The sequence below is a fragment of the Sus scrofa genome, chromosome 5 (genome assembly GCF_054392235.1).
Source record: "Sus scrofa isolate SSC_HxYL_T2T_F1_AM1 chromosome 5, Sscrofa_HxYL_maternal_Yorkshire_Landrace_v2.0, whole genome shotgun sequence".
Taxonomy (NCBI): Eukaryota; Metazoa; Chordata; class Mammalia; order Artiodactyla; family Suidae; genus Sus; species Sus scrofa.
In genome coordinates this window covers 87,738,219-87,756,589 of record NC_139387.1, presented here as the reverse complement: position 1 = coordinate 87,756,589, position 18,371 = coordinate 87,738,219, and the positions used below count along the sequence as shown (strand labels likewise).

At 42.6% G+C, this 18,371-nt stretch overlaps 1 protein-coding gene across 4 annotated transcripts; it reads right to left on the bottom strand.

The window, feature by feature from the left end:
* Positions 1-278: 278 nt before the first annotated feature.
* On the bottom strand, positions 279-6,362 carry UQCC6 (ubiquinol-cytochrome c reductase complex assembly factor 6). Of its 4 annotated transcripts, none has more exons than XM_021092652.2 (3): positions 6,067-6,362; positions 5,845-5,962; positions 279-1,309 (listed from the first exon to the last, which is right to left on the bottom strand). In XM_021092652.2, exons 2-3 carry the CDS (start codon positions 5,950-5,952, stop codon positions 1,202-1,204), a joined length of 216 nt encoding a protein of 71 aa, XP_020948311.1. In that variant the 5' UTR covers positions 5,953-5,962; positions 6,067-6,362; the 3' UTR covers positions 279-1,201. The 4 variants fall into 4 exon arrangements, with proteins under 4 accessions (XP_020948311.1, XP_020948310.1, XP_020948309.1 ...); XM_021092651.2 differs by having other exon boundaries at positions 6,261-6,362; XM_021092650.2 differs by having other exon boundaries at positions 6,269-6,362.
* Positions 6,363-18,371: the final 12,009 nt, after the last annotated feature.

The following is an 18,371-nucleotide window of genomic DNA, read 5'->3' as shown; positions in this document are numbered from 1 at the left end:
TATTAGTTTCCCAGGCCTTCAATCCAAAAGTACCACGAACTGGCAAAACAACAGAAGTTCATCCTCTCACAGCTCTGGAGTCCAGAAGTCTGAAATCCCAGTGTCAGCAGGCCCTTCCTTGCTCCGAGACGGTCGAATCCTTTCCTGCCTCTTCCCAGTTTCTGGGGTGTCCCCCAGCTTGTGGCCACAGGACTCCAATCTTCACCTTTGTTGTCACCCGGTGTTCTCCTGTGTGTCTGTCTTTCCTCTTCTTATAAAAAGGCACTATTCACACTGGATTAGGGCCAACTCTATGAACTCATCTTTATATTTTCAAATACACATTCACAGGTACTGGGAGTTAGGACTTCAACAACTTTTCGGGGGGGTACGATTCAACCCATAACCATACTCGTTTATCTGTCACTTTACAAGTTACAAGAGAAATGCCGAATGGTTTCTCCAATTTGGAGGTAAAGAGCTTGTGACTGTCCAAGTCACAATTATTTTAATTTTGTTACGTAAACAGTTTCAAAAAAATTTCAGAATGTAAATATTTCAACTGAATTCAGTTTAGTACAAACAGTACTTTCCAAAATTTAGAGAAATATTAAATTCTCACCATAAGCTTTCATGGTCAATGTCATTTTTATTATACTTAATTTATAATTCTCATTTGCCATTATAGTTAAGCTTATTCAGAGAAATAAACCAGAATTATAAGGGCAGGAGACACTGCAAAATTCTATCTCACATGATATTCAAGACTAAGTATTTATTGGGAGTTCCTATTGTGGCTCAGAGGTTAAAGAACTTGACTAGGATCCAAAAGGATGCAGGTTCAATCCCTGGCCCCGCTCAGTGGGTTAAGGATCTGGCACCGCCGTGAGCTGTGGTGTAGGTCGCAGGTGAGGCACGGATCTGGTGTTGCTGTGGCTGTGGCCGGCAGCTATAGCTCTGATTCAATTCCTGCCTAGCCTGGGAATTTCCATATGCCAGAGGTGCAGCCCTAAAAAAAGTATTTATCAAACCACATTAAAGAAAGCAATGGTAAAAGCTTTGGCAGTTTTCAAGAAACACTGGTCAAACCATAATTAAATCTCAATGCATCAGTTAACATCTAGTGAGCACTTCCTGTTTCAGTCAGCATTGTATTGGGTGCTTAACAAGTAGTTTGACGAAATGAATTTTAAAAATGCACATTTAACTCTCACACTGCTATTCACAGAGTTCTTGGCAGAGTTGGATCTTGAGGTTCTCGTTGTAGCTCTTTCAATCCCAAAAGCTCTGTTTTGAGTTCTCCGGGCTTTGGTGGAATTTCGGGTATTGTCTATTAAAACAAACAAACAAACAAAAAATTATACCAGTGCTTTCTTAGACTGTGATGAAATATGACCTGAAAAATATCAAAGAAAATAAAAAATAAAAAAGAACAAAAGGTCCTCTGCCACTCAATGACAAATCTTTAGTATGAGAACCTGCAGCTGATCTAAGTCCCTTCCTACCCCTATATTTATATGACTCATTGGGCTACGTCTTGAGTAGTAAAGGACTCACAGAGGGAAAGCATATCAATTTACAGGTCACAAATGTGAGCAAGGCTTTCTGCACTGAGAAATCCACGCCTGCACTATTTACTGACCCTCCACCATGTGCCTGGCACTGAACGCAGGCATTAGAAATCAGTACATTTATTCAAAAACAGTTAAGTGCCTATTATGTGCAAAGCATAAAACAGTGGGCAAAAAATACAAAACTGGCTTCAAGAAAGGTGATTAGGAAAAGCCTGAGAAAAAATGCGTAACAGCTTCAGTGTGATAGAATTCACATACCATACCATTCACCTATGTATACAGTCAAGAGGTTCTGGTATATTCACAAAGTTGCACATCCATCTCTATAATACATTTTAGAAAATTTTCATCACCCCGAAAGAAACCCCAAGCCCATTAACAGTCACTCCCATTTCCACACAACCCCCTGACCACCAAGCCACTGCTCTGTCTCTAGAGAGACTTGCCTCTTCTCACATAAATGGTATCACATAACACGTGGTCTCTGTGAGACTGTTTCTCACAGAGAACACTCGTTTCTTTCATTTAGCATGTTCCCAGAGTTCATCCGTGTTGTCACAGACATCAACGCTTCCCGCCCTTTTAGGACCCAGTAATATTCCATTAAAAGGCTATATCATGTTTTATGTATCCACGCACAGTCCTTTACTGGGGCTGTTTCCACTTTTTGGCTCTTACGAAAAATACTTCTATGAACATTCATGTACAAGTTTTTGTGTAGCCCTATGTTTTCATGTCTCTTGGGTATAAACCTAGAAGTTGAATTGCTGGTGGCTCTATGTTTAACTGTTAGAGGATCTGCCAGACTGTCTTCCACAGCAGCCACACCGTGTCATACCCCTAACAGCACTGCACAAGGGTTCCAGTTTCTCTGTATCCTCATCAGCACTTGTCATTCGCTGTTTTCTAAAATTACAGACATCATAGTGGTTATGAAATGGTACCTTATTGTGGTTTTGATCTGCATTTCCCCGATGGCTAATGATGCTGAGCATCCTTTCATGTGCAAAGGTGACTTTGGAACAAAGACATGGAGGGGGAGGAGAAAGCAGCCAAGGACACATCTAGGAGTGTCCCTGGCAGATGGAACCACTGAAGCAGAGGAGCTAAGGCAGGAACATGCCCTTGAGTTCAAGGAAAACTGAGGTGGTCAGCACAGCTGGTACAAAGTATTCAGCAAGGGGTGAGAAAGAGACAAGGACAGGAGGGAAAAGGGGGTGCAGAGATGGGAAGTCACTGGGGGGCTGTGAGCAGAAGAGTGACGTGACCTGACTCAAGGGTAAACAGATGGCAGTGGTGGTTTTGTTGAGAAGAGACTGTCAGGGCACGAAGGTGGAAGGTGGAAGAGTCAGGCAGCTACGGCAGTAACTGCAGGGAGAGCGACTGGCAGTGGCTTGAACTGGGTAGTCGCAGAGGAGGAAAGCAGCGAGTCTGGATGAGGATCTGGGGTTGAGCCAGTGGCATCTGCTGCTCTGTGCGGTATGAGAGAGAAAGCGTTGAGGAGGACTCCTAGTTTTGGCCTGACCTTACTGTGTTAGGGACGACTTCAACAAGAGCAGGGGGAAGGCCAGGAGCTCAGCTGTGAGCATGCCCACTGCCCATACACGTGGAACTGTCAAGTGTACAATGAATAACTGAACTGTCAGTTCACAGGAGAGGGCCAGGCTGGAGGTATGATTTTAGTATGTAAGTACCAGCCACTGCGCTGAAATGAGATCATGGAAGTGAGTGTAGGCAGAAAAAAAGGGGATCAAGGACAGAGCCCTGAGGTCCACCTGTGCTGGGAGGCTAAGAAGATAAAGAAGAAACAGGAAAGGGTGAAAAGCAGCAAGCACGAAGGCAAAAGAACCAAGAGTGGTCTCCCAGAAGCCACGTGAACAAAGTCTTTCAAGGAGAGACTATTTCACCATGTCCCAAGCTGCTGACGGACTAAAAGATGAAGACTGATAACCGACCCACGGGATTTAACAGCATGGGGGTCGCAGGTGACCTTAAGAGGTATGGCGGTAAATATTCACACACCTCCGTCTCCAGGCCTTGGTGCAGCCTGTTCTCTCCATATGGAATGCCCCTGCAAAGGACCCCTCCACACAACCCCTCACGTTGGCATTGCCAAAATTCTGCTCATTACCCAGGGCCCACCGCAGTGCCACCTCAAGGAAATGTATCCCTCCCCCCACTCCATTCCCACCACGCTGTTCACCCATCTCTGATCGGAATCAACCCAAAGGTCTGATATCATAATGATGTTAGAGGCATGTCTACTTCTCTTAGCTATTAGTTTATACTGTAACGTCTCTGAAGACAAGGACCACATCTCAGACTTCTCCTTAATTCTTACAACCCTATGAAAATGTCCCACATTGTACGAGGCTGTCAAAAAATGTGTTAAATGGGAGTTCCCTGGTGGCTCAGCAGGTTCAGGATCCAATGCTGTCACTGCTGCGGCTCAGGTTCAGTCCTTGGTCCAGGAACTTCCACATGCCATAGGTGTGGCCATTAAAAAATAATTCACTAAAATTAGAAACCAACAAGTGGTTGGTTTTCTGTGTTATCTGACCAGAGTCCAGGCAGAAATGCCTACTCCCTACACTGTGATCCAAACCACTGCATTCACACCCACAACATAACACTGAGCATACTCTTTTTTTTTTTTTTTTATATATATATACTTGATTTTTTTATTTTTTATTTTTATTTTTTTTTGTCTTTTCGCTATTTCTTTGGGCCGCTTCCGCGGCATATGGAGGTTCCCAGGCTAGGGGTCCAATCGGAGCTGTAGCCACTGGCCTACGCCAGAGCCACAGCAACTCGGGATCCGAGCCGCGTCTGCGACCTACACCACAGCTCACGGCAACGCCGTATCGTTAACCCACTGAGCAAGGGCAGGGACCGAACCCGCAACCTCATGGCTCCTAGTCGGATTCGTTAACCACTGCGCCACGACGGGAACTCCTGAGCATACTCTTGTAATTATTTGCACTGTATGTTGTCACCTCCACCTCCCCAGGACCATAACTCCTCAAAAGTACCTCTAATTCCCAGTTCTAATTCAGAGAAGTCTTAATAAAATGAAATTCCTCTCTTGGAGGAGTTCCTATTGTGGCTCAGTGGTTAACAAACCCAGCTAGCATCCATGAGGTTGCAGGTTCAATTCCTGGCCTCACTCAGTGGGTTAAGGATCCTGCATTGCGGTGAGCTGTGGTGTAGGTCGCAGATGCGGCTTGGATCCCAAGTTGCTGTCGCTATAGCATAGGCTGGCAGCTACAGGTCTTATTCAACCCTTAGCCTAGGAACCTCCATATGCCACAGGTGGGGCTCTAAAAATGAAATGATATGAAATGAAATGAAACGAAATGAAATAATAAAATAGAATAAAAATAAAATAATAAATTCCTCTCTCTTGGAGTTCCCATCGTGGCTCAGCGGAAGTGAATCCGACTAGTATCCTTGGCCTTGCTCAATGGGTTAAGGATCCAGCGTTAGTGTGATCTGTGTAGGTCGAAGACAGGGCTGGGATCCTGTGTTGTTGTGGCTCTGGTGTAGGTGGGCAGCTACAGCTCCAGTTTGGCCCCTAGCCTGGGGATATCCACATGCTGCGGGTATGGGCCCAAAAAGACAAAAATAAATAAATTCCTCTCTCCTTTGAATGCCCATATTCACTCCTTCAGTCAACAAATATTTATTGAGCATCTACTACATTCTAAGCTCTTTTCTAGGTGACTGAAATACAAGAGTGAACTAGACAGGCACAGTCCCTCCCTGGAGACTTCATTTTAGCAGAGGAAACAAAGAGGAAGTACAAAGACAGGAATAAAATAATTACAAATCACGACATGTGTTCTATGGAAACCAAGGCCTTGTATAGAACAGCAGAGGAAGAATCCTTTAGGAGCTGTCCAAAGGACCTTCATTGCTAGAGGAGATAATTCGAGTGGAGACTTGAAATTTTGAAGAAAACCAAGCCAAGATCTGGGAGAAAAGCATTCCAAGAAGCATGACCTTGAGGGAACAGGCTTGATGAGTCTGAGAAACAGGAAGAAGAAACGGTGTGGCTGCAACACAGGGGAAAGGGGCAAATGGTGTAAAATAAGGCCAGTGGCAGGCAGGTGCCAGACGGCGTAAAACCCGAAGACTGTGTAAGAGCAGGCCAGCATGGCTCTAAAGGCAATAGGATGACACCATACGGTTTTAGAACCCGGACAGACGTGCTCCTAATTTCAAGATCACTTCTGCTGCTGTGAGAATGGAGTAGTCCAGGAGTGAGGCGCGAGGACCCTCCCGCACTCACCAGGTCCGGCCGGTAGTACCTGTGCACCACCTCCGCGCCGGCGCACATGGCCAGGAGACTGGCGGCGAACATTTTCAGGTAGGACGTCCAGGACACGCCCGCAGGCATGGTCGGCGGGCTGGACGGGGAGGGAAAGCGGACGGTGTTAGAAAGTTCCCAGGTCCCGACCAAGCTGTGAGGGGAAACGAGTCCCTCTGCAGCGCAGGGGCGGAGTCAGAGCACCTGGGTCCTCAATTATGAGAGGAGGGCAGTGAGCGCACGAACGCCCTCTGGAGGCGGAAGACCAGCCTTCGGTGGGTTCTTAGTGTTGGGGCCGGGCCTTCAGAGTTTACAGGCAGCGCCAGCGGAGCGAAAGGAAGGCAGCGTCGGGCGGTTTACCGCGCCGCGAAAGCTCCGAGAGATGAGGGAGTGCACACCTCACTACCTGGCCTATAGGGTCGCTCCAGGGGAGACTGTACCGCGAGCTGCACAGGCCGTCGGCAGCGGGTCGAGGGCGGCGCAAGGGCGTTCGGGAGCCCGAGCAGGCGGGCCGGACCCAAAGTGCAGGGGATGCGGCCCTCCCCGGACCGGAAAGCCGGGTTGCTGCCGGCGCGGGCACGTGACCCAGGCGGAAGTGAGGCTTTTGGCCAGAGCCAGTGTCTTTTTTTGGCGGGGCGGGCGGGGGGGGGGCGTCTTTTTGCCTTTTCTAGGGCCACTTCCCGTGGCACATGGAGGTTCCCGGGCTAGGGGTCTAATTGGAGTTGTAGCCCCCGGCCTACGCCAGAGCCACAGCAACACGGGATCTGAGCCACGTCTGTGACCTACACCACAGTTCAGGGCAACGCCGCATCCTTAAACCGATGAGCAAGGCCAGGGATCGAACCCTCAACCTCATGGTTCTTAGTCGGATTCGTTAACCACTGCGCCACGACGGGAACTCCCTTTTCTCTCTCTCTTTTTTTTTTTTTTTTTTTTTTAACCAATTCCCAGACTTTTCCTGGCTCTCGGCGCCCTCATCATTCTCCCTCTAGTTAGATTTTTCCTGCAGATGTCTAGTCTCCAGCTCGACTCTGGCTGGATCCTTGCATTATTTCGGCTTTCGCACGCACAGAAAAGGTTGCTCATGTTTAGTACATTTTAGGAGCAGGTGGAGGTTCGCTCACTGAGCTGTGCACGCTTAGGTGAGGTCACCCTACAGTGAGTGAAAGTTAAAAGCTCTCGCTGTCCTTGTCCTGGACAAGTCCTTTGATACCTAAAACAGAGCCAACCCAGGCAGCTATGACTTTGTGCTATATTGCTACTGGAGAAGAGGAGGAATGAAATCTACATTATTTAATACATGCTTGTTTAAGATTGTGCGATAGACTGCTTTTTGTTAAGCAAAAGATTAATTACAAGACAATTCTGAAGGATTAATCTTGGCGTCCCGTCGTGGCGCAGAGGTTAACGAATCCGACTAGGAACCATGAGGTTGCGAGTTCAATCCCTGGCCTTGCTCAGTGGGTTAAGGATCTGGCGTTGCCGTGACCTGTGGTGTAGGTTGCAGACGCGGCTCGGATCCCGCGTTGCTGTGGCTCTGACGTTGGCCGGCGGCTACAACTCCAATTACACTCCCAGCCCGGGAATCTCCATATGCTGCGGGAGCGGCCCTAGAAAAGGCAAAAAGACAAAAAAAAAAAAGAATCTTGTATGTATAATAATATGCATCATGATACACTCACATTTTTAGAACCATTTTTATGGCAGCATATATGACATTCGGTAAAATGCACATATTTAAAGTATACAATTTAGGAGTTCCCTTCGTGGGGCAGCGGAAACGAGTCGGACTAGAAACCATGAGGCTGTGGGTTCCATCCCTGGCCTCGCTCAGTGGGTTAAGGATCCAGCGTTGCAGTGAGCTGTGGTGTAGGTTGCAGACACGGCTGGCATCTGGCGTTGCTGAGGTTGTGAAGTAGGCCGGCAGCTGCAGATTAGACCCCAAGCCTGGGAACTTCCCTATGCTGCAGGTACGGCCCTAAAAAGACAAAAGACAAAAATAAAATAAAATTTTAAAATAATAAAATAAATAAAGTATACAATTTAATGAGCTTTGACATATTTGAACACCTGTGAAACCATTACTACAATCAATATTATGGGAGTTCCCTAGTGGTGCAGCAGGTTAAGGACCCTGCCATTCTCACTGCAGGGGCTGGGGTCACTGCCCTGGCCTGGGAACTTCTGGGGGTGGGGGGTGGGGAGGCTCCTTTAAAAAAAAAATGAACACATTCATCAACCCTAAAAATTACTTTGCTGCCTCTTGCTAATTCCTCCCACACAGCCCCATTCCCTAGGCAACCACTGATCTTATTTTCTGTCACTACAGATTACTTTGCATTTCCCAGAATGTTAAAGAAATGGAATCATACAGTATGTACTATTTTCAGCCTAGTTTCTTTCTTTTAGAACAGTTCTTTTGAGATTCATCCATATTGTTGCATGTATCAGTTCACTCCTTTGTATTGCTGAGTATGTTTATACCACACAGCTGGCTTAGCCACTCACCTTTGGGGGACATTTTGGTTGTTTCCAGTTTTTGGCTAATACAAATAAAACTGCTATGAACAGTAAAGAATGCCAGAAAGATGCATATGCAGGCCTGTGAATATATGCTTCCAATTCTATTGGGTACATTGCTAGGAGTAGAATGGCAGCAACATATAGTAGGTATGTATCTAACTGTTTAAGAAATTGCCAAACTGTTTTCCAAAGTAGTTGTACAATTGTACATTCCCACCAAACATCTGAGAGTTCTAGTTTCTCCACATCCTCTCCATCACTGTTTGATTAGTCCTTTTAGTCTTAGCCATTCTAAGAGGAGGGTAATGGTATCTCATGACTAGTCATGTTGAGACTCACTTGCTTGAATTTTCTTTGGGGAAGTATCTATTGAAGTCCCCAGGCTAGGGATCAAATTGGAGCTGCAGCTGCCCGCCTACACCATGGCCACAGCAACAGCAGATCCGAGCCTTGTCTGTGACCTACACCACGGCTCACAGCAATTCAGGGTCCTTAACCCACTGAGTAAGGCCAGGGATCGAACCCGCATCCTCATGGATGCTAGTCAGATTCGTTACCCCTGAGCCACTATGGGAACTTCCTCCTTTGCACATTTTTTAATTGGATTGTTTGTTATTTCTTATGAGTTTTGAATCTTCTTTATATGTTATGGATACAAGTCCTTTATCAGATTTTGATCTACAAATATTTTCTCCCAGTTTATACCTTGTCTTTTTTTTCCTAATAATTTTTGAAAAGTTAATTTTAATGAAGTCCAGATTTAATTTTTCTCTTTAATGGGTCAAGCTTTGGTATTATACCTAAGAAATCTAACCCGGGTCACAGATTTTCTCTTGTATTTTCTCCTAGAAGATTTATGGACTTATGTTTTACAGTTAAGTCTATGATCCATTTTGAGTGAAACTTTTTATATGGTATGAGGTATGGGCCCAAGTTTTATTTTGTTTTGCATATGGCTATCCAATTATTCTAGTGCTATTTTTTTTTCATTTTCTAAAGTTTTATTGAAGTATAGTAGATTTACAATGTTGTGATAATTTCTGTTGTACAACTAAGAGATACAGTTGTATATATATATATATATATATTCTTTTTAAGATTCTTTGTCCATATAGGTTATCACAGAATATTGAGTAGAGGTCCATGTGCTATATACACAGTAGGTCCCAGTTGACCATCCATTCCATATACAATAGTGTCTAGCGCCATCTTGAAAACACTGGGCTTTCTTCACTGAATTCCTTTTTCACTTTTGTGGAAAATCTGCTGATCAATTGTCTATGTATGTGTGTGTGTCTTTTTCTGGACTCTGTTATTGTCCATTGATATGTTTTTGCCTATCATGAGGCCAATATCACACTCTCTTGATTACTGTAGCCTTATAGTATAAAACAGATAGTGTTATCTTGTCTTCAAAAATATTTTTTAATTAGAATGTACTTGATTTATGGGAGTTCCCTTTGTGGCTCAGAGGTTGACGAACCCGACCAGGATCCATGAGGATGTGGGTTCGATCCTTAGCCTCGATCCAGTGGGTTAAGGATCTGGCGTTGCCAGGAGCTGTGGTGTAAGGTCTCAGACGAGGCTTGGATTCCGTGTTGCTGTGGCTGTAGGCCAGCAGCTATACCTTCAATTCGACCCCTAACTTCCACATGCCATGCGTGAGGCCCTAAAATATAGTTGATTTACAGTGTTGTGACAATTTCTGCTCTACAGCAAAGTGATCCAGTCACACACACACACACACACACACACGCACTCACATATTCCCTTTCTTATATTATCTTCCATCACGGTCTATCCTAAGAGAATGGATATAGTTCCCTATGCTATACAGTAGGAACACATTTCTTATCCATTCTAAATGTAATAGTTTGCATCTACTAACCCCAAACTCCCAGTCCATTTACTCCCTACCCCACGCCCCCTTGGCAACCACAAGTCTGTTCTCTATGTCTGGGAGTTTCTGTTCTGTAGATACGTTCATTTGTGTCATATTTTAGATTCCACATATAAGTGCTATCATATGGTATTTGTCTTTCTCTTTCTGACTTACTTCACGTACTATGAGAATCTCTAGTTGCATCCATGTTGCTGCAAATGGCATTGTTCCTTTTTTATGGCTGAGTAGTATTCCATTGTTTATATGTACCACATCTTCTTAATCCATTCATCTGTTGACGGACATTTAGGTTGTTTCCGTGTCTTGGCTATTGTGAATAGTGCTGCTATGAACATGCGGATGTATGTATCTTCTCGAATTAGTTCTATCTAGATATATGTCCAGGAATGGGATTGCTGAATCATATGGTAGTTCTGTTTTCACTTTTCTGAGATACCTCTATACTGTTTTCCATAGTGGTTGTACAACTTACATTCCCACCAACAGTGTAGGAGGGTTCCCTTTTCTCAACACCCTCTCCAGCATCTGTTATTTGTAGACTTATTAATGATGGGCATTCTGACCAGTGCGAGGTGCTACCTCATTGTAGTTTTGATTTGCATGTTTCTAATAATTAGTGATGTTGAGCATCTTTTCTTTTTTCTCTTTTTTGTCTTTTTGCTATTTCTTTGGGCCGCTCCCATGGCACATGGAGGTTCCCAGGCTAGAGGTTGAATCGGAGCTGTAGCCACTGGCCTACGCCACAGCCACAGCAACGCGGGATCTGAGCCGTGTCTGCAACCTACACCACAGCTCACGGCCACGCCGGATCCTTAACCCACTGAGCAAGCGCAGGGACCGAACCCGCAACCTCATGGTTCCTAGTCGGATTCGTTAACCACTGCGCCATGACGGGAACTCCTTGAGCATCTTTTCATCTGCATACTGGCCATCTGTATGTCTTCTTTGGAGAAATGTATGTTTTCTGTCCATTTTTCAATTGAATTATTTTTTGTTGTTGTTGTGGAGTTATATGAGTTGTTTGTATATTTTGGAGATTAAGCCTGTGTCAGTTGCATCATTTGCAACTATTTTCTCCCATTCCATAGGTTTTCTTTTCTTTTCTTTCTTTCTTTTTTTTAAATGGTTTCCTTTGCCGTGCAAAAGCTTGTAAATTTGATTAGGTCCCATTGGTTTATTTTTGTTTTTATTTCTATTACCTTGGGAGACTGACCTGAGAAAACATTTGTAAGATTGATGTCAGAGAATGTTTTGTCCATGTTCTTCTCTAGGAGTTTTATGGTATCTTGTCTTATGTTTAAGTCTTTAAGGCATTTTGAGTTTATTTTTATGCATGGTGTGAGGGTGTTTTCTAGTTTCATTGATTTATATGCAGCTGTCCAGTTTTCCCAGCACCACTTGAAGTGACTGTTTTTTTCCCATTTTACATTCTTGCCTTCTTTGTCAAAGATTAATTGACCGTATGTGTCTGGGTTTATTTCTGTGCTCTCAATTCTGTTCCATTGATCAGTATGTCTGTTTTTGTACCAGTACCACACTGTCTTGGTTACTGTAGCTTTGTAATATTGTTTGAAGTCTGGGAGAATTATGCCTCCTGCTTTGATTTTTTTTTTTTTTCCTTCAGGATAGCTTTGGCATCTCTGGGTCTTTTATGGTTCCATATAAATTTTTGGATTATTTGTTCTAGTTCTGTGAAAGTGTTAGCCTTTCAATTTTGTTCTTTCTTTTTTTTTTTTTTTTTTTTTTTGATTTGTAACGTTCACCAGTTCTTGTTTTAATATTCCACATGTAAGTCATATTACAATGTTCTTTCTTTATAAAAGAAATGTTTTGACCATTCTGGATCTTTGCATTTCCATATAACTTTTAGAATCATTTTGTCAATTTCTATAAAAAAGCCTACTGGGATCTTGATTATCATGATATTGCATCTGTAATTGTCTTGACAATATTTAGTCTTCTGACCCATGAACAATGTATCTCCCCAATAATTTAGTTCTTAATTTCTCTCAGCGATATTTTGTAATTTTGGAGAAACATGTCTTTTATCAGCTTTATACCAAAGTGTTTCTTTCTTTCTTTCTTTTTGCTTTAGGGCCGCACCCACAGCATATTCCATATTCCCAAGCTAGGGGTTGAATCAGAGGTGCAGCTGCCAGCCTATACCACAGCTACAGCAACATGGTATCTGGGCCACGGCTTCGACCTACAACACAGCTCACAGCAATGCTGGATCCTTAATCCACTGAGCAAGGCCAGGGATCAAACCCACATCCTCATGGATACTAGTCAGGTTTGTTACCACTGAGCCCCAGTGGGAACTCCAGTATTTCATATTTTTTGATGTTACTGTGAATGGTATTTTTTCTGATGGTTTGTTGGTAGTATATAGGATATCACAATTGATTATCCTTTACTGATCTTTTATTCTACAACTTTATTAAACTCATTTATTCTAGTACCTTTTTTGTAGGTTTCATAGGCTTTCCTACATTAAACCATACAATGAACTCTGAATAAATACGGTAAGCTTTTTTTATAGATGTCATTTATCAAGTTAAGAAAGTTCCTTTCTGTTCCTAAACTGCTTAAAGTTTTCTTTATCAGAAATGGATGTTGGACTTTGTCAAATCCTTAATCTGTATCTATTCAGGTGGTCATAAGGGTTTTGAAAAAATCGCTAATATGATAAGTTACATAGAATGATTTTTTCAAATGTTAAGTTAGTCTTATATTACAATCACTCCTCCACATCCATTGGTTCCACAGCCAGGGATTCAACCATTGAAAGTTAAAAAAAAAAAAAGTCCATAAAGTTCCAAAAAAAAAAGACTTGAATTAACTACAATCTGGTAGATATTTATATTTACAACTATTTACATAACATTTAAATGATATTAGGTAGTATAAGTAATCTAGAAATGATTTAAAGCATAAGGGAGGATGTGCATAGGTTATATGCAAATACCGCACCATTTTATATAAAGGACTTGAGCATCCATGGATTTTGGTATCCATAGGGAAATCCTGGAACAAATTCTCCACAGATACCATGGGATGACTGTACTTGGATAAATTCTAGTTGGTTGTGATGTATTATAATCTTGTTATATATTGTTGAATTTGATTTGCTAAATTTTGTTCAAAATTTTTACATTTATGGAGTTCCCGTCGTGGCGCAGTGGTTAACGAATCCGACTAGGAGCCATGAGGTTGCGGGTTCGGTCCCTGCCCTTGCTCAGTGGGTTAAGGATCCGGCGTTGCCGTGAGCTGTGGTGTAGGTTGCAGACACGGCTCGGATCCCACGTTGCTGTGGCTCTGGCGTAGGCCGGTGGCTACAGCTCTGATTCGACCCCTAGCCTGGGAACCTCCATATGCCGCGGGAGCGGCCCTAGAAAAAGCAAAAAAGACCAAAAAAAAAAACAAAATTTTTTTACATTTATGTTCATGATAGATATTGGTTTGTAGTCTCTTTTCCTGTAATTTTTTTTTTTTTTTTGTCTATTTTGGGGACAGGGTAATGTTGGTGTCATGAAATAAGAAAATATTCCCTCCTTTTCAAATGTTGGAAGAGTTTGGCAGAATTGGAATTATTGCTTCCTTAAACATCTGCTGGAATTCACCAGTAAAACCATTTGGGCCTGGAGTTTTCTTTGTGGGAAGGTTTTGAACTACATATTCAATGTCTTTAATAGATATGGGGCTATTCAGCTTCTCTCTTTATCCTTACTGGGCTTTACTAATTTGTGTCTTTAAGGAATTTTTATATTTCAGCAAAGTTGCTGAATTGATTTTTGAAATAGTTGTTCAGGAGTTCCCTGATGGCCTAGTAGTTAAGGATCTGGCATTGTCACTGCTGTGGCTCAGGTTTGATCCCTGGCCTAGAAACTTCTGCATGCTGCAGGCACAGTCAGAAAAAACAAAACAAAACAAAGAGTTGTTCAATATTTTCCCTATTTCTTATTCTATACATAGAATCTATAGTTATGTTAATTTGGGTCTTCTCCCATTTTTTCCTGTTAGACCTGGCTGGCAGTTTACCAGATTTGATCTTAAAGTACAGCTTTCGCTGTCATTGATTTTCTCTATTGCTTTTCTGTTTTTTATTTCACTGATTTTACACTCAATGTATCATTTCTTTTATTCATTTTGAGTTTAATTTGCTCTTCATTCTCTGGCATCTTAAGGTGAAAGCTTAGGTCATTAATTTGAGACATTTCTTCTTTTCTAGCACAGACACTTAGTGCTATAAGCTTACGATAACCAGTTGTTCTTTGGACTGTGAATATCTTTTCTGAAGCCCTTCTGCCTCATTGTGCTCAACTGAGGCTCACATGTAGCTCTGAGAAGGTGGATTCTGGAGTCAGACTTCCCTGGCAATACTCTTGACTCTGCCACCTAGTAGTTGTGTGATCTTGCACAAGTTATTTAACTTACTCTGTTGGTTATTTTTCTTGTCTTTCTTGCACCTATGACATGTGTAAGTCCCCGGGCCGGGGATCAAATCTGAGTCACAGCAGTGAAAATGCCAAATTCTTAACTGCTAGGCCACTGTGAAACTTCAGTTTGTCTATAAAATATAAGTAATAACATTAGCAATCTGTGATGGTTGGTTAATTTTTGTGCTGTTGTGATGGTTAATATTATGTGTCAATTTAGGTAGACTGTGGTACCCAGATATATGGATAAACATTATTCTGAGGGTGTTTATGGATGAGATTAACATTTAGATCAGTGGGCTTTGAGTAAAGCAGACTGTCCTCCATAATGTGGGTGGGCCTCATCCAATCAGCTGATGGCCTGAAGAGAACAAAAGAGCTCTGTGAACAAGAAGGAATTCTCAAGCAAATGGCCTTCAGATTTGAACTTGGAGCGTTGGCTTTTCCTGATTCTCCAGCCTCACAGCCTTCAGACTTGAGTTGTAACATCAGCTCATATGGTTCTCTTGAGAATTAAATGATTTAATATATACAAAGCACTTAGAGCTGATATGGTACATAGTCAGTAAATGTAAACTGCTGTATTACCATTATTATTATCACCATTGTTACTAATATAACTGCTGTTTTTAGTACCCATTCTCCTTGCTGCTATGAGCTACTGGTCTCCAAGGCCCCCCATATTCGTTAGGGACATTGGCTCATTATTTAGTCTTCCTCTATACGTCTACAGGACCAACTACAAAATTTGTACACTCCAGTATAAAGTAAAAGTTCAGGAGTTCCCATTGCTCAGCAGTAACAAACCCAACTAGTGGCCATGAGGATGTGGGTTTGATCCCTGGCCTTGCTCAGTGGGTTTAGGATCTGGTGTTGCCGTGAGCTGTGGTGTAGGTTGCAGATGCAGCTCGGATCTAGGGTTGCTGTGGCTGTGGTGTAGACCAGTGGCTATAGCTCCAATTCGACCCCCCCTAGCCTGGGAACTTCCACTGGTGCTGCCCTAAAAAGACCAAAAAAAAAAAAAAAAAAGCTAACCCCCTGTTAAATAATTACTCAAGAATTTCAGGATGGTAGCCACAAAATATTAAACCAATTACATGGCCCTTATAAGGGTAGGGCCTTATTATTATTATTATTATTTTCTTTTTCTTTTTTGGCCTCCCCATGGCATATGGAGTTCCCAGGCTAGGGATCAGACCTGAGCCACAGTTGTAACCTACCCTGCAGAGGCAGCAACGCTGGATCCTCTGACCCACTGTGCTGGGCCAGGGATCATACCTGCTCCCTGGTGCTGCAGAGATGCCTCTGATGCCATTGTGCCACAGCAGGAACGCTTCAGTAGGGCCCTATTCAACTGCACAGATCAGACACCTATGAAGCTGGTCATGCCTGCCAGCATCAGAGGTGATTTCCTGTTCAAGGATCTAGCCTCCTACTTCTTGAGCTTGCCACCAGTAACCTTCACTTCTACTTAATTTCCACAATAGTCTCACCTAATTCAATCATTTAAAAATACATACAGGGCACAACATTGTAAATCAACTACATTTCAATACAAAATTTAAAAAAGAGGTTTGTTATACAAACTGAGAAAAAAAAATACATCCAGTACTACCTTGGAGATTTTTTTTTTTTTTAGTTAGATCATTTAGTTAATTTTATTTTAGGTTTTATCCATGACCCAAAATACATGAAAAACAAATTTCTGATATTTAATACTTTTGACAATGGTTAAATAATTAAAAAAAATTTTTTATTACCCAAATGAATTTATCACATCTGCAGTTGTATAATGATCATAACAATCCAATTTCACAGGATTTCCACCCCATAACCCAAACACATCCCCCCACCCCCCAAACTGTCTCCTCTGGAGACCTTAAGTTTTTCAATGTCTGTGAGTCAGCATCTGTTCTGCAAAGAAGTTCAATCTGTCCTTTTTTCAGATTCCACATGTCAGTGAAAGCATTTGATGTTGGTGTCTCATTGTATGGCTGACGGAGAAGTTTCTTTAAAACTTTTCTACAACTTAGATTTACAAGGAGATCCTGCTGAGTAGCATTGAGAACTATGTCTAGATACTCATGTTGCAACAGAACAAAGGGTGGGGGAAAAATGTATACATGTAAGGATAACTTGATCCCTTTGCTGTACAGTGGGAAAAAAAATAAATTGTTAAAAAAAATTCTTAAAAAAATAAAGTTAGATAAAAATCACACAAAAAAATAAAATAAAATAAAAAAATAAAACTTTTCTAGACTGTGCTCCTGAGCAGTTAGCAAAACCAAAAAGAATGGGCTATTGTTAATTCGTTCACTCAACAAAAATTCACTGAATATCTACAATGAATCAGGTTCTGAGTGATACCTACTAATGAACAGAGTATTTCTAACAGTTCTGAAAAGTTTAAAAATGTTAGAACTTTCACTTAAGCAACTCATAATACAAATTAATATTTTTGTATTTGCTCATGAAAGCCATTTCCTGGATCCTAGAATGAAGGCATAAGCAACACAGAGCCTCAACCGTTTTCCAGACCACATTATTACCGAGGGAGAAACAAACTCTAGTTGCTGTAAACCAGAGATCATGGACTTATATGGCACCACAGCATAAACCATGGAAAGCTAACTAATACAGTAAGTATCCCATCATGCAAACTAGAACAACAGACAAGCCTATTTCCATCGAGTTATTTAATGGAGTCCTTGTACAAAGGCCAGTGACAACCTGAGAAAAACGAGCTGCAACAGCCAGTAAATAAAACAGAGGGGTTTATCCAGGTTGTAAGGAGGTGATGCTTGAATACCACCTACCATCATAGACTTCAAACTTATATTTTTACGTATCCAAAGTAAAGCAGAGGACGGTTTATGTAATGCATTACTTTTTTTTGTTGTTGTTTTTGCCATTTCTTAGGCCGCTCCCATGGCATATGGTGATTCCCAGGCTAGGGGTCGAATCGGAGCTGTAGCCGCCGGCCTACGCCAGAGCCACAGTAACGCGGGATCCGAAACACGTCTGCAACCTACACCACAGCTCAGGGCAACGCCGGATCGTTAACCCACTGAGCAAGCCAGGGATCGAACCTGCAACCTTATGGTTCCTAGTCGGATTCGTTAACCACTGAGCCACAACGGGAACTCCAATGCATTACATTTTATATTTCTTTCTTTGTTTTTTTTTTTTGTCTTTTGTCTTTTTTGTTGTTGTTGCTATTTCTTGGGCCGCTCCCGCGGCATATGGAGGTTCCCAGGCTAGGGGCTGAATCGGAGCCGTAGCCACCGGCCTACACCAGAGCCACAGCAACGCTGGATCCGAGCCGCGTCTGCAACCTACATCACAGCTCACGGCAACGCCGGATCGTTAACCCACTGAGCAAGCCAGGGATCGAACCTGCAACCTTATGGTTCCTAGTCGGATTCGTTAACCACTGCGCCACGACGGGAACTCCAGGACTCCCAGGAATTCTGATTCCAAAGTTTCGGTTTTCCCATATATCACAGTAATCACCTAATAATGCAAGTCGCTGTTTTTAATCCGAATAAAACCTTTTTGTAAAGGCCTGGCTAATTCTGATAAGGATAATCGCCCCACCTACCTAGCGCCCACACAGATGACAGTGCCATCTCGCGCGCACCACC

Excerpts from the sequence above, each read along its gene's own strand:
- UQCC6 (XM_021092652.2), bottom strand. The coding sequence starts at position 5,952 with ATGCCTGCGGGCGTGTCCTGGACGTCCTACCTGAAAATGTTCGCCGCC. Across the intron at positions 1,310-5,844 it reads GGTACTACCGGCCGGACCTG|ACAATACCCGAAATTCCACC; the intron begins GTGAGTGCGGGA and ends TTGTTTTAATAG.